Below are 16,540 nucleotides of genomic sequence, written 5' to 3'. Positions count from 1 at the left end.
CTTTTCCAGCACTTCGCCACTTAATGTCGTGAGGCACAGAACCGGGGCCCTATGTTGCCGGAGTCAAGGCTTGCCTCGCTATATTCCGACTTCAGGAAGCTGCAAGAGCTCAATCCAGATGGGTTCCAGGCTAACGTTCTAACATGGAAAGACCACCTGATGAACACAGTGTGGCGGGACGAGCTTCTGATAGAAGGGGGCGACGAGCTGCTGGAGCGATTGAGCACCAAGGAGACGGGGTTTCCGAAAAGCATCGATGTGGCGATCGACCAGCTGGTGATGGATAGGCGGCTGGTGCCGCTGGGGCGCTTCGTGCGGGGGCCCGATTTTGGGCTGTTGTCGTGGGTGAGGTGGACGCTGCACAAGGTGGTGGACCTGTCGTGGAGGAGCCGGGTGCGGGAGAACGGACGGTACCTGCGGAACTGCGCATACGTGAACATGGACGTGCTGGCGGCGCGGCACGGCGCGGTGGAGGGGGCGCTGGAGGAGAGGGTGGTGGCGCGGGCGACGCGATATACGGACCTTGTGTTCTCGCGGGAGGAGTTCTACGGCGTGGTGCGGGAGAGCCTACGGGGACGCGGGGAGTACGATGTGGTGCTGGCGGACCTGGACAAGCACCGCAAGGCGATTCTAGTGGACGGAGACGTTGTGAAGGTGGTGATGCCGGCGGTGCGCGCGCTGGTGCAGCCGTTCGGGCCTGACCGCGTGACCGCAAACGACCGCCACATCGCAGAGTTCAAGGGCTCGCTGCGATTGGTGGAGCGGCAGGTCCAAGCGATCCACGGGCACGTCGAGGAGACAGCGCGGGCGCTGCGTGGCGCGGTCGCGGCGGGCGCGGCACGCGATGTGCAGCGGCGGTACCTGCGGATGAACAAGCTCGCGCAGGCCAGCCTGTCGCGCGCGCTCAACCAGTTTACGAACCTAATGGAGATCAAGGACCACATCGACAAGAGCGTGGACAACCTGCACCTGGTGGAGGTGCTGTCGGGCGCGTCGCGCGCCCTTGCAGACATCAACCGGCAAATCGGCTCGCTTGACGACGTTGAGCGGCTGTTGGACGACGTGCATGAGCATATGGAGGACAGCGAGCGCATCTCGGGCGCGCTGACGGCGTCGGTGGCCGAGGACGACGGCGAGCTCGACAGCGAGCTTGCCGCCATGGAGCAGGAGCTGCAGCAGGAGCTGCAGCAGGAGGAGACGCTGCTGGGCGTGCTGGAGCGGCTACAGGTCAGCGACCGGGAGCCGCAGGCGCTCGCGCGGTCTGCGTCGCCGGCCAAGCTCGCGGAGCCGCCCCAAACGCTATAAATATATACGCCATTCAATAGTGAACTATTATATAACTGCATAACCTGGGTCACTCGAGTCGTGCCCGCGCCCGCGGCTATCGCCGGTCCGGGCTCTGGAACTTGCGGGCGCTCGGCGCTATGCATGTCGGGGGAATGCTCAGCTCGGACTCGCCGCAGTCGAAGTGTTTCAGAAGCGGCGACTGCATGGGCGACGCATAGCACGACGACGCGGGCGACGGCGACGCCGTACCCGCGGTCGGCGCTGCAGCCGCCGGCGCGGAGCGCGTCACCAGCCACGCCACCGCGCGCTGCAGGCTGCTCAGCAGCCCGCCCCCATGCGCGTCCCCCACGGCTTCCGCCGCGGCCGTCTGCACCGGCTTCAGGATTAGCGCCGACCGCGGCACCAGGTCTAGCTCCGTCAGCGTTAGCCGCTCCTGCGCCTCCGTCAGCGTCGCGCGCTGCGCGCTGCTGTAGAACTGGTACGGAAGCGTGCCGTCGTTGCGGTGCGCGTCCACCCACGCCCGCACCAGCGCCAGCGTGGCCCCCGCGCTGAACTTGTGCCGCAACAGCCCGCCGTCCGTCAGCTTGAACGCCAGCTCGCACGTCGTCTGCGCGTCCAGGCTGCGCAGCAGCCGCCGCGCAAACCCGGCCCCGCCCCGCTGCCCCTGCAGCCCCAACACCACTTGTCCACCTCGCACACACCACACGCCCGGCGACCCGCCGACCCCGTACCGCGTCCGCACCTGCGCGGCACCTGCTGATCCTGCGGTTACGCGCAGCCACACGCATTTGTCCCCCACGCTCTCCACCAGCACCGGCCGGAACCACCGCAGCAGCCACTCGTCGTCGTTCCCGCCGCTGTAGATCACCAGCGCCTTGTCCTCAGAGGCGCTCCGCCGCTCCGCCGCCTCCACATTGCGTTCAAACCGTGCCACCTGTTCTTCGCACGCGTGCGCACCAGACACCTGTTCGACACTCATATCCACCTCCGGTACTCCTATACCGTGCTCCAAGCCCACTTCCCAAATTAATTCCTGCTTCCGTGTAGTTAGCACTTGTTTTGTTCCCCCCGTAAGGCCCACTTTGCCGTTTTTCACACTATTGTTGGGGCATCACTTTTCAACCAACCATCACCAGCACTTAGAGGCCACCTGGAAGGCCGTCCAACGACTTTGGGCTACTATGGAGTCGTCGCAGGCTGAATGCCTGCCGGAGATTAAGGAACTAGAGCTCGGGGAGACGATTGGGCAGGGCACGTTCGCGTTCGTCAAAACCGCCTCGCTGCGCGCAGACCCGCAGACGATAGTGGCTGTGAAGTTCGTGCACGTCGAGCGCTGCAAAGCGCGAGGGATGACGGACGAGGATCTGACGCGCGAGGTGGTGCTGCAGACGCGGTGCGCGGGGCACCGACATGTGGTGAGGGTGCTGGACTGCAATGTGTCACGTGAGTACCTATGGATCGCGATGGAGCTGGCGGACGGGGGCGACCTGTTCGACAAGATCGAGCCGGACGTGGGGGTGGACTCGGAGGTGGCGCGGTTCTACTACCAGCAGCTGGTGCGGGCGCTGACACACCTGCACGAGGCGTGCGGCGTGGCGCACCGGGACATCAAGCCGGAAAACATGCTGCTGGACCGGGCGGGGAACCTGAAGGTGGCGGACTTCGGGCTGGCGACGCGGTTCCGGCGGCGCGACGGGACGCGGCGGCTGGCGCGCGACCGGCGGGGGACGCTGCCGTACCTGGCGCCGGAGGTGGTGGGCGAGCGGGCGTACCACGCGGACACGGCGGACATCTGGTCTGCGGGAGTGCTTGTGTTTGTGCTGCTGACTGGGGAGACGCCGTGGAGCGAGCCCAGCGTGGATGACGGCATGTTCCGGGCGTTTGTGGCGGACGGGGGGAACTTGAGCGACGGGCCGTGGGGCAAGATCGGGCTGGTGGAGCTGAATCTGCTGCGCAAGATGCTGCAGCAGCGGCCGGCGGCGCGCGCGACGCTGGCGCAGCTGCGACAGCACCCATGGTTCAAGGCGCCGGTGGTGTTTGCGGACCCAGACGGGATGTGTGCGGACCCGGCGCAGCTAGCGCGGCGCCTGCTGTTCAAGCTGCGGGTGCCGCTGTCGGATGCCGCGTACGTGCAGTTCACACAGGACGCGCCTTGCTCCGGCCCGGCGCTAACCGCGACGCAGCCTGTGGAGAATGAGCTGGCTCATTTGGAACACGACTCGTACAATTCCAAAACGCCCATCTTCTCGCAGTGCAATCTTGACCGCGCCACGGCCGACGAGCTGCAGAAGCGGCCGGCCACGCAGTCCGTGCGCTTCGACAGGGAGGTCGCGGTGATGCAGTTCCGCGACGAGGTTGATCCGACGCTCTCGTTCGACTTCAATCCAGCAAAGTTCACGAAGTTCTTCACGGCAGATGATATGGCGTCAGTGCTGCCACAGCTGGAATTCGCGCTCCGCGAGTCCTCGATTCCAGTCCGGGCCGGTATGTATGACAGCTTCTGCGAGCTGGAGCGCATCATGGGGGCCGATAAAGTCTTCCCCGTCAGCATCGACATCAAGGCGCGCGATCGGAAGGGCTGGTTGCTTTCTGGTATTGTATGCATCCGGGAGGTGGCTGATGGGCTCAAGGTTGTGTGCTTTGAGAGAAAAGCAGGAGATCCCCTCGAGTGGCGGCGCCTCTTCAAGCGCATAGCTCTCTTCTGTAGACACTTGATATACATAGCATAAGACATCGGTTTTTAAGGTGCAACACCAATCCCCGAAAAACCAATGCACTCACATTTATGTACGGCCTGTTCGTCTTTTGCCGCTGATCGAGATCCATTACTTTAACTGGAGTCTGTGCCTGGTAGGCCGACCGATCAAAGGCCCTCTAATTTCATTATAAATGTCAAGAGTTCCCGGCGGAGGGAATCTTTTTCATCTGGACCCATGTGGGTAATATCATCCTGTTCCAGTGCATTTATCCTCGATACAACTCTACGGACTTTCTTGGATGGGAATTTCGCCTTCAGTGGCTTCCCGTAGTATGGAGTCGTTTCCCGTGATGTGTCGTTACCAGTATTGGGTGGCTGGGGTTGGTGCAGTACCGGAGACTCAAAGCTTACGGTATTATTCTCTTCCTTCACAGCAATTCTATCCTCGTCACTATGAGTTCCGAGATGGGGGTAAAATGCGTGATTGCTCTTGAATATCGGGATCCTTAACGGAGCCACGACCGAGACGTCTGGATCTTGCTCTTCCTCAAGCGATTCCTCACTTGCAGCTGTCTGGCCAACGGTTGTAGCACCCACTATCAATGGGGAATCGCCGGGATCTTTGTTTGCAGAATTCCCTTTGTGCTCCGGTTCAATGGGCTGATTAGGCATGTGGACAATTTTCACAGGCGTCGAATGTGTGTCTTCTACGAAATCGAAGACTCGTTCTCCAGCCTTTTCCGTGGCCATTGAAGCCAACCCTTGCTTGTCAGCGAAACTGGCAATGTCATTACCACCTTCCCGCTTGTCAAAAGAAGTAGGCACGGGTGAATCAGGCAGGTCTTCGAAATCGGCTTGGGCATCTTTATCACATATGTTTTGCCGATCTGTTTGACAGTTCCCCCGAGTAGGGCAGTCTTCTGCGAGTTCCGGATCGGCGTTCTGACGCGAACCCCGATTTCCCATGGGATGGCTGTCAACTTCCGCAGGTTCCGCATCGGGGGAGGAATTAATTGACGCGTGGTGCTCATTGCTGGTGGAATTGTCCCCCTTTACTGCATCGTTATCTATATCATTCTCAACTGCAGAATTTGGAGCGGGGAGTCCACTGGGCGGACTGGAAGGGGTTTGATCGAGAATGTCTGTCGCCACTCCTTCAATTGGAAAAACACCATTATTCTGCGCCAATTTCCTCGCTTCTCTGTTAAGGTGACTCTGTGAAGCAATGCATTCATCAGATGATTCTTGTTCCGTCTCATCTTCATCTCGCCCACTCGCTGGATTTGATAAATTATTGAGTACCGGGTAATCAGCCATATCTGCAGACGAACTAGCATCATCCTGTGGGTCATTGAGCGTTGCACCAGTCCTAGGTTCATCTATGTCGTTCTCGCAGATAGCATGCCCGCCTGATACGGGCACTGTGATTTCCTCTTGTATAGCAGTTACATCACCCTTTCGCGGTGAAATGAATCTAAACATTCTCGGCCGCTTCTTTGGTGTGCTAGTACTTTCCTTCCATGTCCTTATTAGGTTTACCAAGCGTTCATCTCCTTTCACAGAGAATTGTGGGTGATGAACCATACGTGCAAGCAGTTGGAATTGATACTCTCGGCCCTGAAGTGTTACCATGCTCTTAATAGCTTCCATAGCTTCCGATACAATATTTTGAGATAAAAGCATTAAGTGATTTGTAAGAACTGGGAATAGCTCCAACGCCTCTTCTCTATTCTTTTCACAAAATCTATCTTTAGGATCGAATATGAATTTGAACAAATAAACGTAGTTCGCGCTGAAGACCTTGAAATTATTGGTTCCAACCAATTCTCTGAGCAACTGAAAGCAAACAAAGGGATCATGATCTTCGAGACATTTACGGAAAATTGCGTCACAGGTGGTACTGTTGTCACTATACCGGGCTAAGATGGCTATTATCGTTACGGGATCAAAATACTGTAGAACAATATCCGCCTTATCCTCTAAGTTCATTAACAAATGAGTTACAAGGTTTCTCTCGATCAAAACACCGCTGATATTAGCCATTAATTTCCATTCTTTAACATCACAGCAGAGTGCAAAAATATCCTTGGAAATTATATCCAAATCGACCGAAATGTTCTGTGGTTTATTTTCCAATAGTAACTTGATATGTTCAAAGGATGCCACAAGAGCCGAGGCCTCCCTCGTTTTGATTGCGTGTATTAATAACTTATACTGCTCATCTAATGATAATTCGGATATCCTCGATAATAGTTGAGCAACTGACTCTTTGGCCAATGCTTCAGTCAAATCGACCTTATCGAGCATAGATAGCGATATCGAATATGGGTGATGACTTACAAGCTCTTTCATTAGTTCTCTCTCGCCAGATTTGACTAGCAATGTCGATAGTTCAACAAATAAGTTGGTATTCACGAATAGATGCGGACGTAGTCTTTCCAATAAATTAGGATCTAGTCTACCATTAGAAACCCTCTTTGAGTATTTTTTAACAAAATAAACCAATGCATTATCATCCCAGTCGAGAAAATTCAGTTTACTCAGGATATCTATGCTCTCCGGGAGAACATTCGTGCAGAATTCTAAAACATTCTCAATCGCCTCTGGAGTGGGCACCTTGTTAACAATAGTAAGGAAAGAATCCAGAATCGACGGCTGAATAGTGGCTGAAAGAAGTTTTGAGCCAACAAAATTCCCGGCATAAGAATTGATAGCAGGATTGGATAGTTCTAAGAACTTCTCAACAATGAAAACATCAGGAATCATGTGTTTCGTAAGATCCAATGTTAATTTCAGCCACCGTAGCTGTTCTTCCGGAGACTGTTTTTCAATGTTAATTAAATCATAAAAAGGAGTAACACCAGAAAGACCTTCAAAAAGTATAGCTTCGAAAGCTTGGAAGAAAAAGGAAACGCACTTCTCTAAAATCGCATCAAATGCAACAGCAGAGTCCTCTTTTGATAGTTCCAAAAGAAGGCGCTTCGCAAATGCCACGCAAGTGGTACAATTATCAGGTGTTCGCAATGAATCTGGAACCCTCAGTAATAATGCCAGAAACATTTCGAAAATGGCGCCCAAATCTATATGTTCAAATGTCAACATAATTGAAACTAGGTTCATGATATCCCCCCAGCTGCAATTAAGAATATTGAAAGGTATCGCTGAGAAATCACTTTCAGTAATCCCCACAGGCGATAGTACACGCATAGGGTTAAACAGTTTCTTTGCCTGTCTTCCATCATCATTCTTACCTAAAAGTTTAACAAAAATTCCCTCTGTATGCTGGATAACAGCTGAACATTTATACTTGGGAAGAATGTCCATGAATAACGGTGATATTATGTGTCTTTGTAGATATTGAAACCTAATGGATGACGATGGATCAGAAAATGACATATAAAGTATGTCACTGATGGTATAATTAATCCCTTCAATGATAGACTTATTGTTCAGATCACATTCGGCGAATAACCTCAAGGGCCGTAATAAGAGTTTCATCAACTCATTTGCTTGCGAAAAGTTCAACTGGAAGTTAACGAATGTCAGATAAATCAGTATGCGCCAGGCTTTAAACGCTAGCTTTGAGGCTGCAGGATCGCTAGAGTTATGGCAAAGCAAGTTCAGCTTTATCCAACTGTCGCCTTCTTCATCTAGGATACTTTCCAGGGAAGAGGGATCGCCATATACTAATCCCATTACGCAAAGCCAAATATCCATTGCTGACCTGTAGTCCTTGTTCTCCAAGATGAGCTCTTTAATTCGCTCCTGAAGTAGTTGTTTAGTAGTTTTGGAACGTTGAACTCTTGACCTTGCAAATTCCTTGTTATCTAACTGCGGGATACACTCTACCGCAGTAGTGTTCAAAAGAGCAGATATCTCTAGACGCCGCCTGTTGACTAAACTAACTTTCAGCAGCTCAAGCATCACCGAAATGCTACTACTGAGCAGTTTACCGTTATAATGTTCGTGCACAATAAGTATTCTCGCTAGCACTTCGGTAGAAAACCACAATCTGACCGAGTCCAACATGCAATCAGGATATTTGACGAGATACTGTTTTAGTAGTAGATGCTTTTCATATAGCAGATTAGTGCTTGCTATTCCCTTGATATTAGCAACGGCTTCTATGAAAGTCTTGATTTGGATATCTGATAAAAAGAACTCGCCATACCTTTCTTCTCGTAGCAGCGTGAGCTGTGCGGTGATCATGACTTTGTTCGTGTTCTCATGATTCAACGACTCTAGCGCCAGATCCATCACTGACTGGCAAATAGAACGAACATGTGGCTTCCGCTCAAAGCTCTTTACAATACGAACTGTGGCCAGTAGGTTGCTAAAAAACCTCACAATTTGCACATAAAGCCTCGAAAGAAAAGGGTCCTTTTTGCTGCTTAGTAGCAGGTTCTCCTGTGTTTGCTTCAACTTCACATATGAGATCTGCATGAGAACGTCAATGTTTTCGATTGTCAGACTCAGCTTGCGCGCGTCTACATCGCTCACGCTCGTGGCGTTTGGAGAGGGCAAAATGCCGTTCAAGGTCGCGTATATTTCAAACTGCCTGCTGGAGCCAGCTGGCTGTTTGAGCAGATGCACCGCACCTTCTAACACTCGCTTGTATTCAGCCAAGCTATTCTGGTCGCTCAGCGTATGTACCTCGCCCACAGTCCAGTAATCCAGGCTGAAGGGATCGACTGCAACAATCGATGCCATGTTCGGGTTCAGGAACTGATGTAGCGCGCGCTCCTGTCCTTGTACGCCTGCTAACAACTTCGACGGCGAGCTCTTTAGGATCGACTTGGAGGGCGGACGGTTGTGCGCAGAGCGGACAGGGCTCGACGAGACGGTCGCGCGGATAGGGGACGATGTCACCTCCTCGGAGAACACCACCGACTTCTTGAGCGGCGACGATGCGCTCAGCGTGGGCCGCTCCTCGTCTGCGTTCTGGCGCTCCACCCGAATCTCCGGCGACGTGCGGGGACGCCCCGCAGCCCGGCCGTCGCCACGCCAGATCTTGCCGGGCAGACCCTCGTCTTCGCCGCTGGAAGTATGTGAGTCGCCTGGCAGCAGCTGCGGCACCTGCTGGAGTTTCTTCTGAGTCGACCGCTGGCTAATGTGCTTATCCAGCACATCTAAAGCCTTTATGCGCTTGTTGGTCTGTTGTGACGGTTTGTTCTCTAATTGCATGGTCTTAACGCTGCGCTCAACAGCTTCCGGTGAGTTCTGGTCCCAAAGCTGCGGACTATTCGGAAAGAGCGATCTGGAAGGGACGTGATGGCTGCGATGGGCCTGCAAACATCGATCGGAAAGCCAAACGCGTAGTAAATCCACAAGGCCCAATGGGTCACGTGACATTGTTGTATAACCGAATTGCGTAGGCGATGGTCTAATGCCGCCGGACGCACCGGGAGCCAGCTGCTGTTATTGGCATCTTTAGACCTCGCCAGCTCTATAGTCGGCACACTCTTCTTATAATATGGAAAGCTGAGCCGGGATATAGTTCTACGCTACTGTTACCGAGGGGCGCTCAAACAAAAAGACCGCTAGGAGTCATGGCCAGACACTACTGCTGCCAGGTCAAGCTGGTGCTGTTAGGTGAGTCTTCAGTGGGCAAGTCATCGATTGTAACGCGATTCACGACGGGCGAGTTCCGGAAGAACCAGGCGACGATAGGAGCTGCGTTCACTACGAGGTCAGTCCAATGGGAAGAGGACGCGGGTGACGGCAGTGACGCAAAAGAAGTGCGCAGCGTCACGTTTGAGATATGGGATACTGCAGGCCAGGAGCGGTACCGGTCACTGGCACCAATGTACTATCGAAACACGGACGTAGCGCTAGTTGTGTACGATGTGACCGAGCAACAGAGCTTTCAGAACGCACGGTCGTGGATAGACGAGCTGAATACATACATTGGGGAGGCACAACGAAACGATGTGGTGGTGCGGATCGTGGGCAACAAGATTGACCTGCATGCGGGGGGGCAGCTGGAGCAGCCACTGCCAAGTGCAACGTTTGTGTCGGCCAAGACGGGCGAGGGGATCGAGGAACTGTTCATGGACATTGCTAAGCACGTAAAACCGGAGCGTTTTGTGCTGCAGGCGGAGCCTCAGGAGTCACCGCAGCGCAGCATTCTGAATGTACTTGGCGCCAGCTCTGCAGACCACGGTTGCAGGTGCTAGGCCAGGGGAGGCGGGCGACGGGCGTAGACAACGGTAGCTTCACAAAGACCGGGACATTGGTTATTAAGTACGTTATTTACAATTCTCCTGGCACAGGGTACTGTGCAACCCAGTCTGCCACCTCGTTGGCCAGCTTGGTTACCTGTTCCGATTCTGCGCAAAAACTTTTGAAGTGAGCCAACCTGGTCTTGGCGTCCTTAGCGTCTACTGGCTCTTGTGACTTTAAGCCAATTGCCAGTTTAACAGCCTCGTTGATATACGCTGCAACCCGGCCAAATTCGGCCGGGCCAAACCCACGGGTGGTCATTGCAGGCGTACCGACTCTCAGGCCAGAAGGATATAGAGCGGACTTGTCGCCTGGGATGGTGTTCTTGTTGGCCGCAATATTTAGTCGTTCCAGTATAGTTTCAAGCCTAGACCCGTCAATGCCCATGGGGGACAAGTCGATCAATAGCAGATGTGTATCAGTTCCTCCGGAGACAAGACTAAAGCCACGCTTACTTAGTTCTTCGCCAAAAACTTTGGCATTCTCTACCACAGCGGTTTGATAGTTCTTGAACTCTGGAGTAGCAGCCTGCTTCAACGCGACGGCAAGTGCGGAAATGGTATGGTTATGTGGCCCGCCCTGGTGAGCTGGGAAAACCGAGAAGTTGATGCGCTTGTCCAAGTCATACATGATCTCGGTTCCCTTCTTGGTCACCTTTCTAATGCCTTTCCGGTAGAAAATCATGGCACCTCTTGGTCCTCTTAGGGATTTGTGTGTGGTAGTGGTGACAATGTCGGAGTACTCGAAGGGAGATGGGTGCACACCAGCTGCAACCAAACCAGAAACATGCGCCATATCAGAGAGGAGATACGCGCCACAGGCATCGGCAATCTCCCTAAACCGCTTATAATCCAGGACCCGCGCATATGCTGATGTACCAGCAACAATCACCTTAGGTCTGAAGAGTTTCGAGGTCTCAGACAGGGTATCATAGTCGACCAAGCCTGTGGCAGGGTCCACACGGTACGCCATGGTCTGGAAGTACTTGGAGATGTACGAAATTTTGTTTCCATTTTGTAGCTGGTAACCGTGGGACAGATGGCCACCGTGAGGAAGATCTAGACCCATCATGCGATCGCCAACCTCCATAATGGCTGAGTAAGCATAGAGGTTCGCTGGTGCTCCGGACAATGACTGTACATTGACGCCCCATTTGGCGGGATCTAGCCCATATAGCTCCAGAGCGCGCTTTTGGCACAGGGACTCTGCCATATCGATGTACTGGTTACCCCCATAATACCGCTGACCCGGATACCCTTCCGAGTACTTGTTTTGCATTTCACTTCCGAGCAAGTTCATAACAGCCACTGATGTGAAGTTCTCGCTTGGAATCAAAGTGATACTACGCTTCTGTCTTGAGCGTTCCTTAGTTAATATATCGTACATCTCCGGGTCGAATTCCTGTACATGCTGCGACAGCATCAGCTGGCCATTAGCACTTCTAGCGCCTGTTTGCTGGCACGCACGAAGAGCCTCGCCGCATGTTAACCTTCGCGAACTGGTATGCAACCGACGAATAAACATCTTTCAGGACTTTCAGGAGATCGCGAACCCTTTATCAACCTGAACCATGCATTTAAAGGTGAGAATTAAATACACTGATGAACGAAAAGTTTTTCCATAATAGGTGTGGTGTATAGATTAAGTTAATTTCACATCAATACCGTCATCGTGGTGTCAGCCCCATAAATACAAGAATTCTCTCGAGATAATGCACCCAAGCAAGGATTCGCAGCGCCTATCATGCTTTTAGTAATTTTTGACTCATTTATTACCTCAGAGGGTACTGTGAAGCATTCCGATGGCCATTGACGTTAGGGCGTTTGAACTCTAATTATAGTCCTACATACGCCTTCGTGCAACACTGTGCGGCTTTGTAAATCTATCAAGGTCCAAACCACGATGTCAGTACCTCAGCTATATGCAAGCACCCAGGCTTGACTTCTGTATCGTCGAACTGTACAGATTAGCACGTGCACACATAACTGCAACTGGCTGAGAAGTGATACTACCTTCCGCACTCTAATCAGAGACGTTTGCTTCTCTGACTCAATACCAATAGTTCAGACGGATCCGCGCCGCCCCTCTGCCTAGCCATTTGCCCGATAACGGTCCCCGCACTGGACTAAATCACCAACCATACCGAAAAAGTGCATCGGCACTGTGCCCGTGATCAAATATGAACTGTATATATACTTTTTCTTTCTAGTACTTCAACGTCGCTTCTATGGCCAAGTTGGTAAGGCGCCACACTAGTAATGTGGAGATCATCAGTTCGAATCTGGTTGGAAGCATTTTTTTTCGTGTCATTGTTTAACCGACGCTCAATAAGCAGTATGGACTAGTATTATACACATGTGTGCAACTGCAGTGGTACATCGTTCTCGGAACCGCCCTCCTTGGCTCATTCATGGAGCTCTGGGTCGAGGGCGGGGAGATTGCGAGCTCAGCGCAGGCAACGGGGGCAACGGAGGTAATGGCGGTAACAACGGACCAGCTTGCTGGGCATATGAACCATTGAGCTGTTCACTCAAAATTGCTGGGAAGTTATCCATAGAAGAAAAGGCTCTTCTTGAAGTGGGCTCGCCAACTCCAGGGGTTGTGCCTAATTTGTTAGTCCTTTCCAACCGCTCAATGCGTTCGTATTCGCGCCAGGTCTTCATCTGAATCAAAGAACCATCGAAATCGCCTTCTCCGTCGCAGTGATTACCTTTGTCTCCGCCTGCAACCTGTCTGGTGTCACCCCAGGAGAAGTCATCAAACTTCCAAAACGCGTAAGTGGGTAGTACGAAGTTCCAAATGGGTAGTGCAAGGAGATATATCCCCATCCAGACTAGATACGACCACCGTGTAGCTGTAACAACAATGAGAATGCCTGGTAAGCCTAGAATGATGGCTAGAAGGATCAAGGTAATTACCGGAGTCGGTTTCGATACTATAGCGAAAATAACAACATATATTGTCAAGCAGATGGCTAATGGCAAGACAACGGTTCCGATAAGCTCGATAGCAATTACAAATTGCATGGAGAAGCAGAACGTACCACATAAGTCATTGATTAATACCAACTCTATCAAATTGTGAACTGTTGAGTTGATCCATCTCCGCCTCTGTGATAGGAGAACCCGGAACTTGTCTGGCACTATTGTTTTGCATGCAGCTTTAGGAACAAATATCTGTTTCCTCTTGGGAAATGTCTTTAACATTAGAGATGACAAAAAGCGATCTTCCCCCAATAACAATAAATTCTTTTTGTGCAAAGTATTTGTCACATTATCAGAGTATCGCTCCACTATGTCAGGGTTGCACAATATGGGGACCCAATATCCGTCTTCACCTTTTGGGCATTTGATCCTGTATATCGAAAAACAGCCTGGTAAGCATGTTACCGACCCAAATATAGACTCAAATGCTTTTGCTTGATGATGAGATATGTAGTATTCGAAAACTTGGATGGCAGTTACCCACGATTGTCTTTTGTTAGCTATTTTTGTTTCTCCGCAAAGGCCCATGATTTTAGGGTCTTTTACTATCTCGGCAACCATATGACTCAATGAATCAGGGTAAACCTTCGTGTCGGCATCGACCATTAAAACAAACTCGTAGAAGTCACTCATGAGCCCTGTAATCTGCCAGATATTTTTTAAAAGCTCGAATTCGAGACGCGTCATTCTTTCATCAAAGGTCACCTTCTGTAGGAATGACATGAGTATTACCTGAGAATCACGTTTCCCTCTATTACCAGGTTTTGAAGAGGCCTGCTCATCTTCGGTCCCGCACTTTACAATACAAATCATCGGTACCTTTTGCTGCTTTTCAGGAGGTACAGTGCTGTTATCATACTTGTAGAAGCCGCTGTAAACTTTTGCCATATTGTGACGTTTTGTTCCATATGCAACAGCAACGTAGGAGTACGCTTGAACCCGCTCAGGTGGAACCACGAAATCTTCCATCATATCTAGAGCGATCTCTGGTGTTGATTTCGAATTTCCAGAACCTTTGATCAAACCGTCACATAGCACCATCAAAAGTTTATGAGAATTTGGGTAGGTTGTGGTGGAAAGTGAGTCCAAAGTTGTACGTAAACCTTCTTCGTTCTCTGAGTAGCACGTAACAAAACAAATCCCATGTATTAATGGATAGCCAAACGGAGTATAATCTGGTGGTGGCTGGGGGATAACGTTCGGGTGAATGATCGAAGGATCTAAATGTTCATTTTGATTGTGAGAGAAGAAATCATCAGTAAGTGGGTTTAGAGGTAAAATAGAAGGCGACCGCGGTGATGCAATATTATAAGGAGTTGACTCAGGTGAAAGTTCCTTAAGCAAACTTTGTATCGTCATGGTTGTAATACCAAAGCCCTTCAATTTCTCGAGCAAGGCCAAATCCGCTGTTACATCTAGATTTCCTTGGCTCAAGTCCAATCTGAAGTTACGATTCCGCTGAAACATATTTAAATTGAAGTCCTTTGATTGACCGAACCCTGTTGGATGTTGAACAGGTTTAATAGGCCCTTGACTGTTGATATTTTCAGACCAATCTTCGATATCATTTGCCATTTTCGCTAGTGTCTTATTGTCAACTGGAGAGGCGCCTTGTTTCCGCGCAATACACCAGTGGAAATAACAAGAAACAAGAAACTTGATGGTGACGATCGAAAGAATAAACACCAACGAAATATAAAGCACAACTTCGGAAGCAATGCAACCAACTGTATCTGAATCAATTACACCAACTTTAACAATCTCCGATAGACACCTAGCAACTTGTTTATCATGGCTGTTCGATAAGACTACAGATATATCAAATCCCTTTAGGTTGGCACTTTTGAGGTCATCGAATGCACCTGGAATTTCAAGATCTTCTGTCTGAAGCCAGTTTAATAAATCCAAGTCTAAAACATCGTCGTTGTATACTACCAAATTCCGTGTGCTATTTTTAATATCTTCCCAGGTAAAATAAACATCCGCAGTAGGCTGTAGATTGTAATAAGCCCCTCTTGCGTTTTCAGAAGTATGGCAAGCCCAACCATCGTAGTATTCACTCAGAGAAAACTCTGGTGAGGTTGATCCATCTTGCGAGTAGAGTTTACATGGAAAGTACCATGCAAGGTCCAACCCTTCATGAGGGATTGAACAATTCTCCTTCGGAATGATTAAGCCTTTGCAATTTCCGTTAACATTTTGAAAGAGGAATGAGGCTACTTTGCCGCCGGCTGCAATGGGATTGTAAAGGACATTGCTTCCTGCATCGATTCCAGCAGCAGCGGGGTGAGCAGAAAAGTCTAAGTTATATGCCTTTCCGTGAATGATAAGGTACTGGTGTGCAACTTCATTATTGCGGAGCCGTTGTCTGTCAACGTTACAAACCGTATTTGTAAATCCAAAGGTCAAATATGCGACGAATATACCGCAATATATGATCACAGATATTAGGCCAACTTTTTCTCTCCACGCAAATTGTCTTTCCTTCTTGGGCATGCCAAATAATTCCAATAGAGGACTTGGGGCCCAGAACGTAATAGCATAACAGTAGAACTGCCATAGGGATAAGGGATCATCCTCCCGTCTCTTAGCGATTTTAGGCTTCACAGGAGGCCGCGGTTTATTCAAAGTCTTAGAAGGCAAGGGATCTGTGCTTGGCATAATTCCAGTAGACGAAGGATTAACGCTAACACGGGTCTCCTTGGCTTTTCTTGCGTAGTAATGATGTGGATGTGAAGGGTCATTCATATGATTTCGTTCTGGCCTAACTAGAGATCCAGTACGTTGGACAAGATTATCCTGAGGGCTGCTCTTCAGTAAGGATTCATTATCGAACATATAATAATCGTCCGACATCTTGTTTCAATACCCCACCAAGTTCAGTGAAAATTCTGATTGCTAGCACTGCCTCACACTATTAACATGTAGTATGAATAACCAATTCTATGAGGGAATGATTTCCTCAATACTCTTTTCACACAGACACCTAAGATTTGAGTTCAGGTGATCACAAAGTAAATGTCAGAGCGACACTCAGACAGTCTTGCGTCGTAATCTACCATACAGGCATTTGTAGTGGTCGCAAAATATAGAGCACGCTCAACCTGTATAATATCTTGTTTAGACGTAACGTCGCAATGACCTCCAAAAATCATATTTTCAGATACATGCCATAATTTTTAACTGATCAAAAGTTGATTAAACTAATAAAAGAATTATTTTATGTATATTGATTGTATAGTCATTTTCAGACAAAAATCGTGGAAATTTTAGCGGCCAAACATAAAAGTCAGACATTAGAAACTGACAGATACTTTATTTACTGCATAATTACACTAAAAACAACTGT

At 50.2% G+C, this 16,540-nt stretch overlaps 7 protein-coding genes and 1 non-coding gene across 8 annotated transcripts; 4 read left to right on the top strand and 4 right to left on the bottom strand.

Annotated features, from left to right (window-relative positions):
• Window positions 1-51: 51 nt before the first annotated feature.
• CHM7 (phosphatidic acid-binding protein CHM7) lies at window positions 52-1,305 on the top strand (the record flags this gene model as incomplete). The annotated part of the gene is made up of 1 exon (NM_210031.2): window positions 52-1,305. The coding sequence occupies one exon, from the start codon at window positions 52-54 to the stop codon at window positions 1,303-1,305; it is 1,254 nt and encodes a 417-aa protein (NP_984678.2).
• A 76-nt stretch (window positions 1,306-1,381) lies between these two features.
• Window positions 1,382-2,266, bottom strand: AGOS_AEL184W (UBX domain-containing protein; the record flags this gene model as incomplete). The annotated part of the gene is made up of 1 exon (NM_210030.1): window positions 1,382-2,266. One exon carries the CDS (start codon window positions 2,264-2,266, stop codon window positions 1,382-1,384), a length of 885 nt encoding a protein of 294 aa, NP_984677.1.
• A 202-nt stretch (window positions 2,267-2,468) lies between these two features.
• Window positions 2,469-4,016, top strand: CHK1 (serine/threonine protein kinase CHK1; the record flags this gene model as incomplete). The annotated part of the gene is made up of 1 exon (NM_210029.1): window positions 2,469-4,016. The coding sequence occupies one exon, from the start codon at window positions 2,469-2,471 to the stop codon at window positions 4,014-4,016; it is 1,548 nt and encodes a 515-aa protein (NP_984676.1).
• Window positions 4,017-4,150: 134 nt separating this feature from the next.
• On the bottom strand, window positions 4,151-9,337 carry RIF1 (DNA-binding protein RIF1; the record flags this gene model as incomplete). Its single annotated transcript, NM_210028.1, has 1 exon — window positions 4,151-9,337. The coding sequence occupies one exon, from the start codon at window positions 9,335-9,337 to the stop codon at window positions 4,151-4,153; it is 5,187 nt and encodes a 1,728-aa protein (NP_984675.1).
• A 197-nt stretch (window positions 9,338-9,534) lies between these two features.
• YPT10 (Rab family GTPase YPT10) lies at window positions 9,535-10,161 on the top strand (the record flags this gene model as incomplete). The annotated part of the gene is made up of 1 exon (NM_210027.1): window positions 9,535-10,161. One exon carries the CDS (start codon window positions 9,535-9,537, stop codon window positions 10,159-10,161), a length of 627 nt encoding a protein of 208 aa, NP_984674.1.
• Window positions 10,162-10,237: 76 nt separating this feature from the next.
• SHM1 (glycine hydroxymethyltransferase SHM1) lies at window positions 10,238-11,731 on the bottom strand (the record flags this gene model as incomplete). Its single annotated transcript, NM_210026.1, has 1 exon — window positions 10,238-11,731. The coding sequence occupies one exon, from the start codon at window positions 11,729-11,731 to the stop codon at window positions 10,238-10,240; it is 1,494 nt and encodes a 497-aa protein (NP_984673.1).
• A 697-nt stretch (window positions 11,732-12,428) lies between these two features.
• Window positions 12,429-12,501, top strand: AGOS_t0102. Its single transcript has one exon. It is a non-coding gene; the product is annotated as a tRNA-Thr (tRNA).
• A 114-nt stretch (window positions 12,502-12,615) lies between these two features.
• Window positions 12,616-16,047, bottom strand: CHS3 (chitin synthase CHS3; the record flags this gene model as incomplete). Its single annotated transcript, NM_210025.2, has 1 exon — window positions 12,616-16,047. The coding sequence occupies one exon, from the start codon at window positions 16,045-16,047 to the stop codon at window positions 12,616-12,618; it is 3,432 nt and encodes a 1,143-aa protein (NP_984672.2).
• Window positions 16,048-16,540: the final 493 nt, after the last annotated feature.

This window comes from Eremothecium gossypii, chromosome V, assembly GCF_000091025.4.
Source record: "Eremothecium gossypii ATCC 10895 chromosome V, complete sequence".
Lineage (NCBI taxonomy): Eukaryota > Fungi > Ascomycota > Saccharomycetes > Saccharomycetales > Saccharomycetaceae > Eremothecium > Eremothecium gossypii.
Note: the sequence above shows the minus strand (reverse complement) of the source record. Positions and strands in the feature narration are given on the sequence as shown.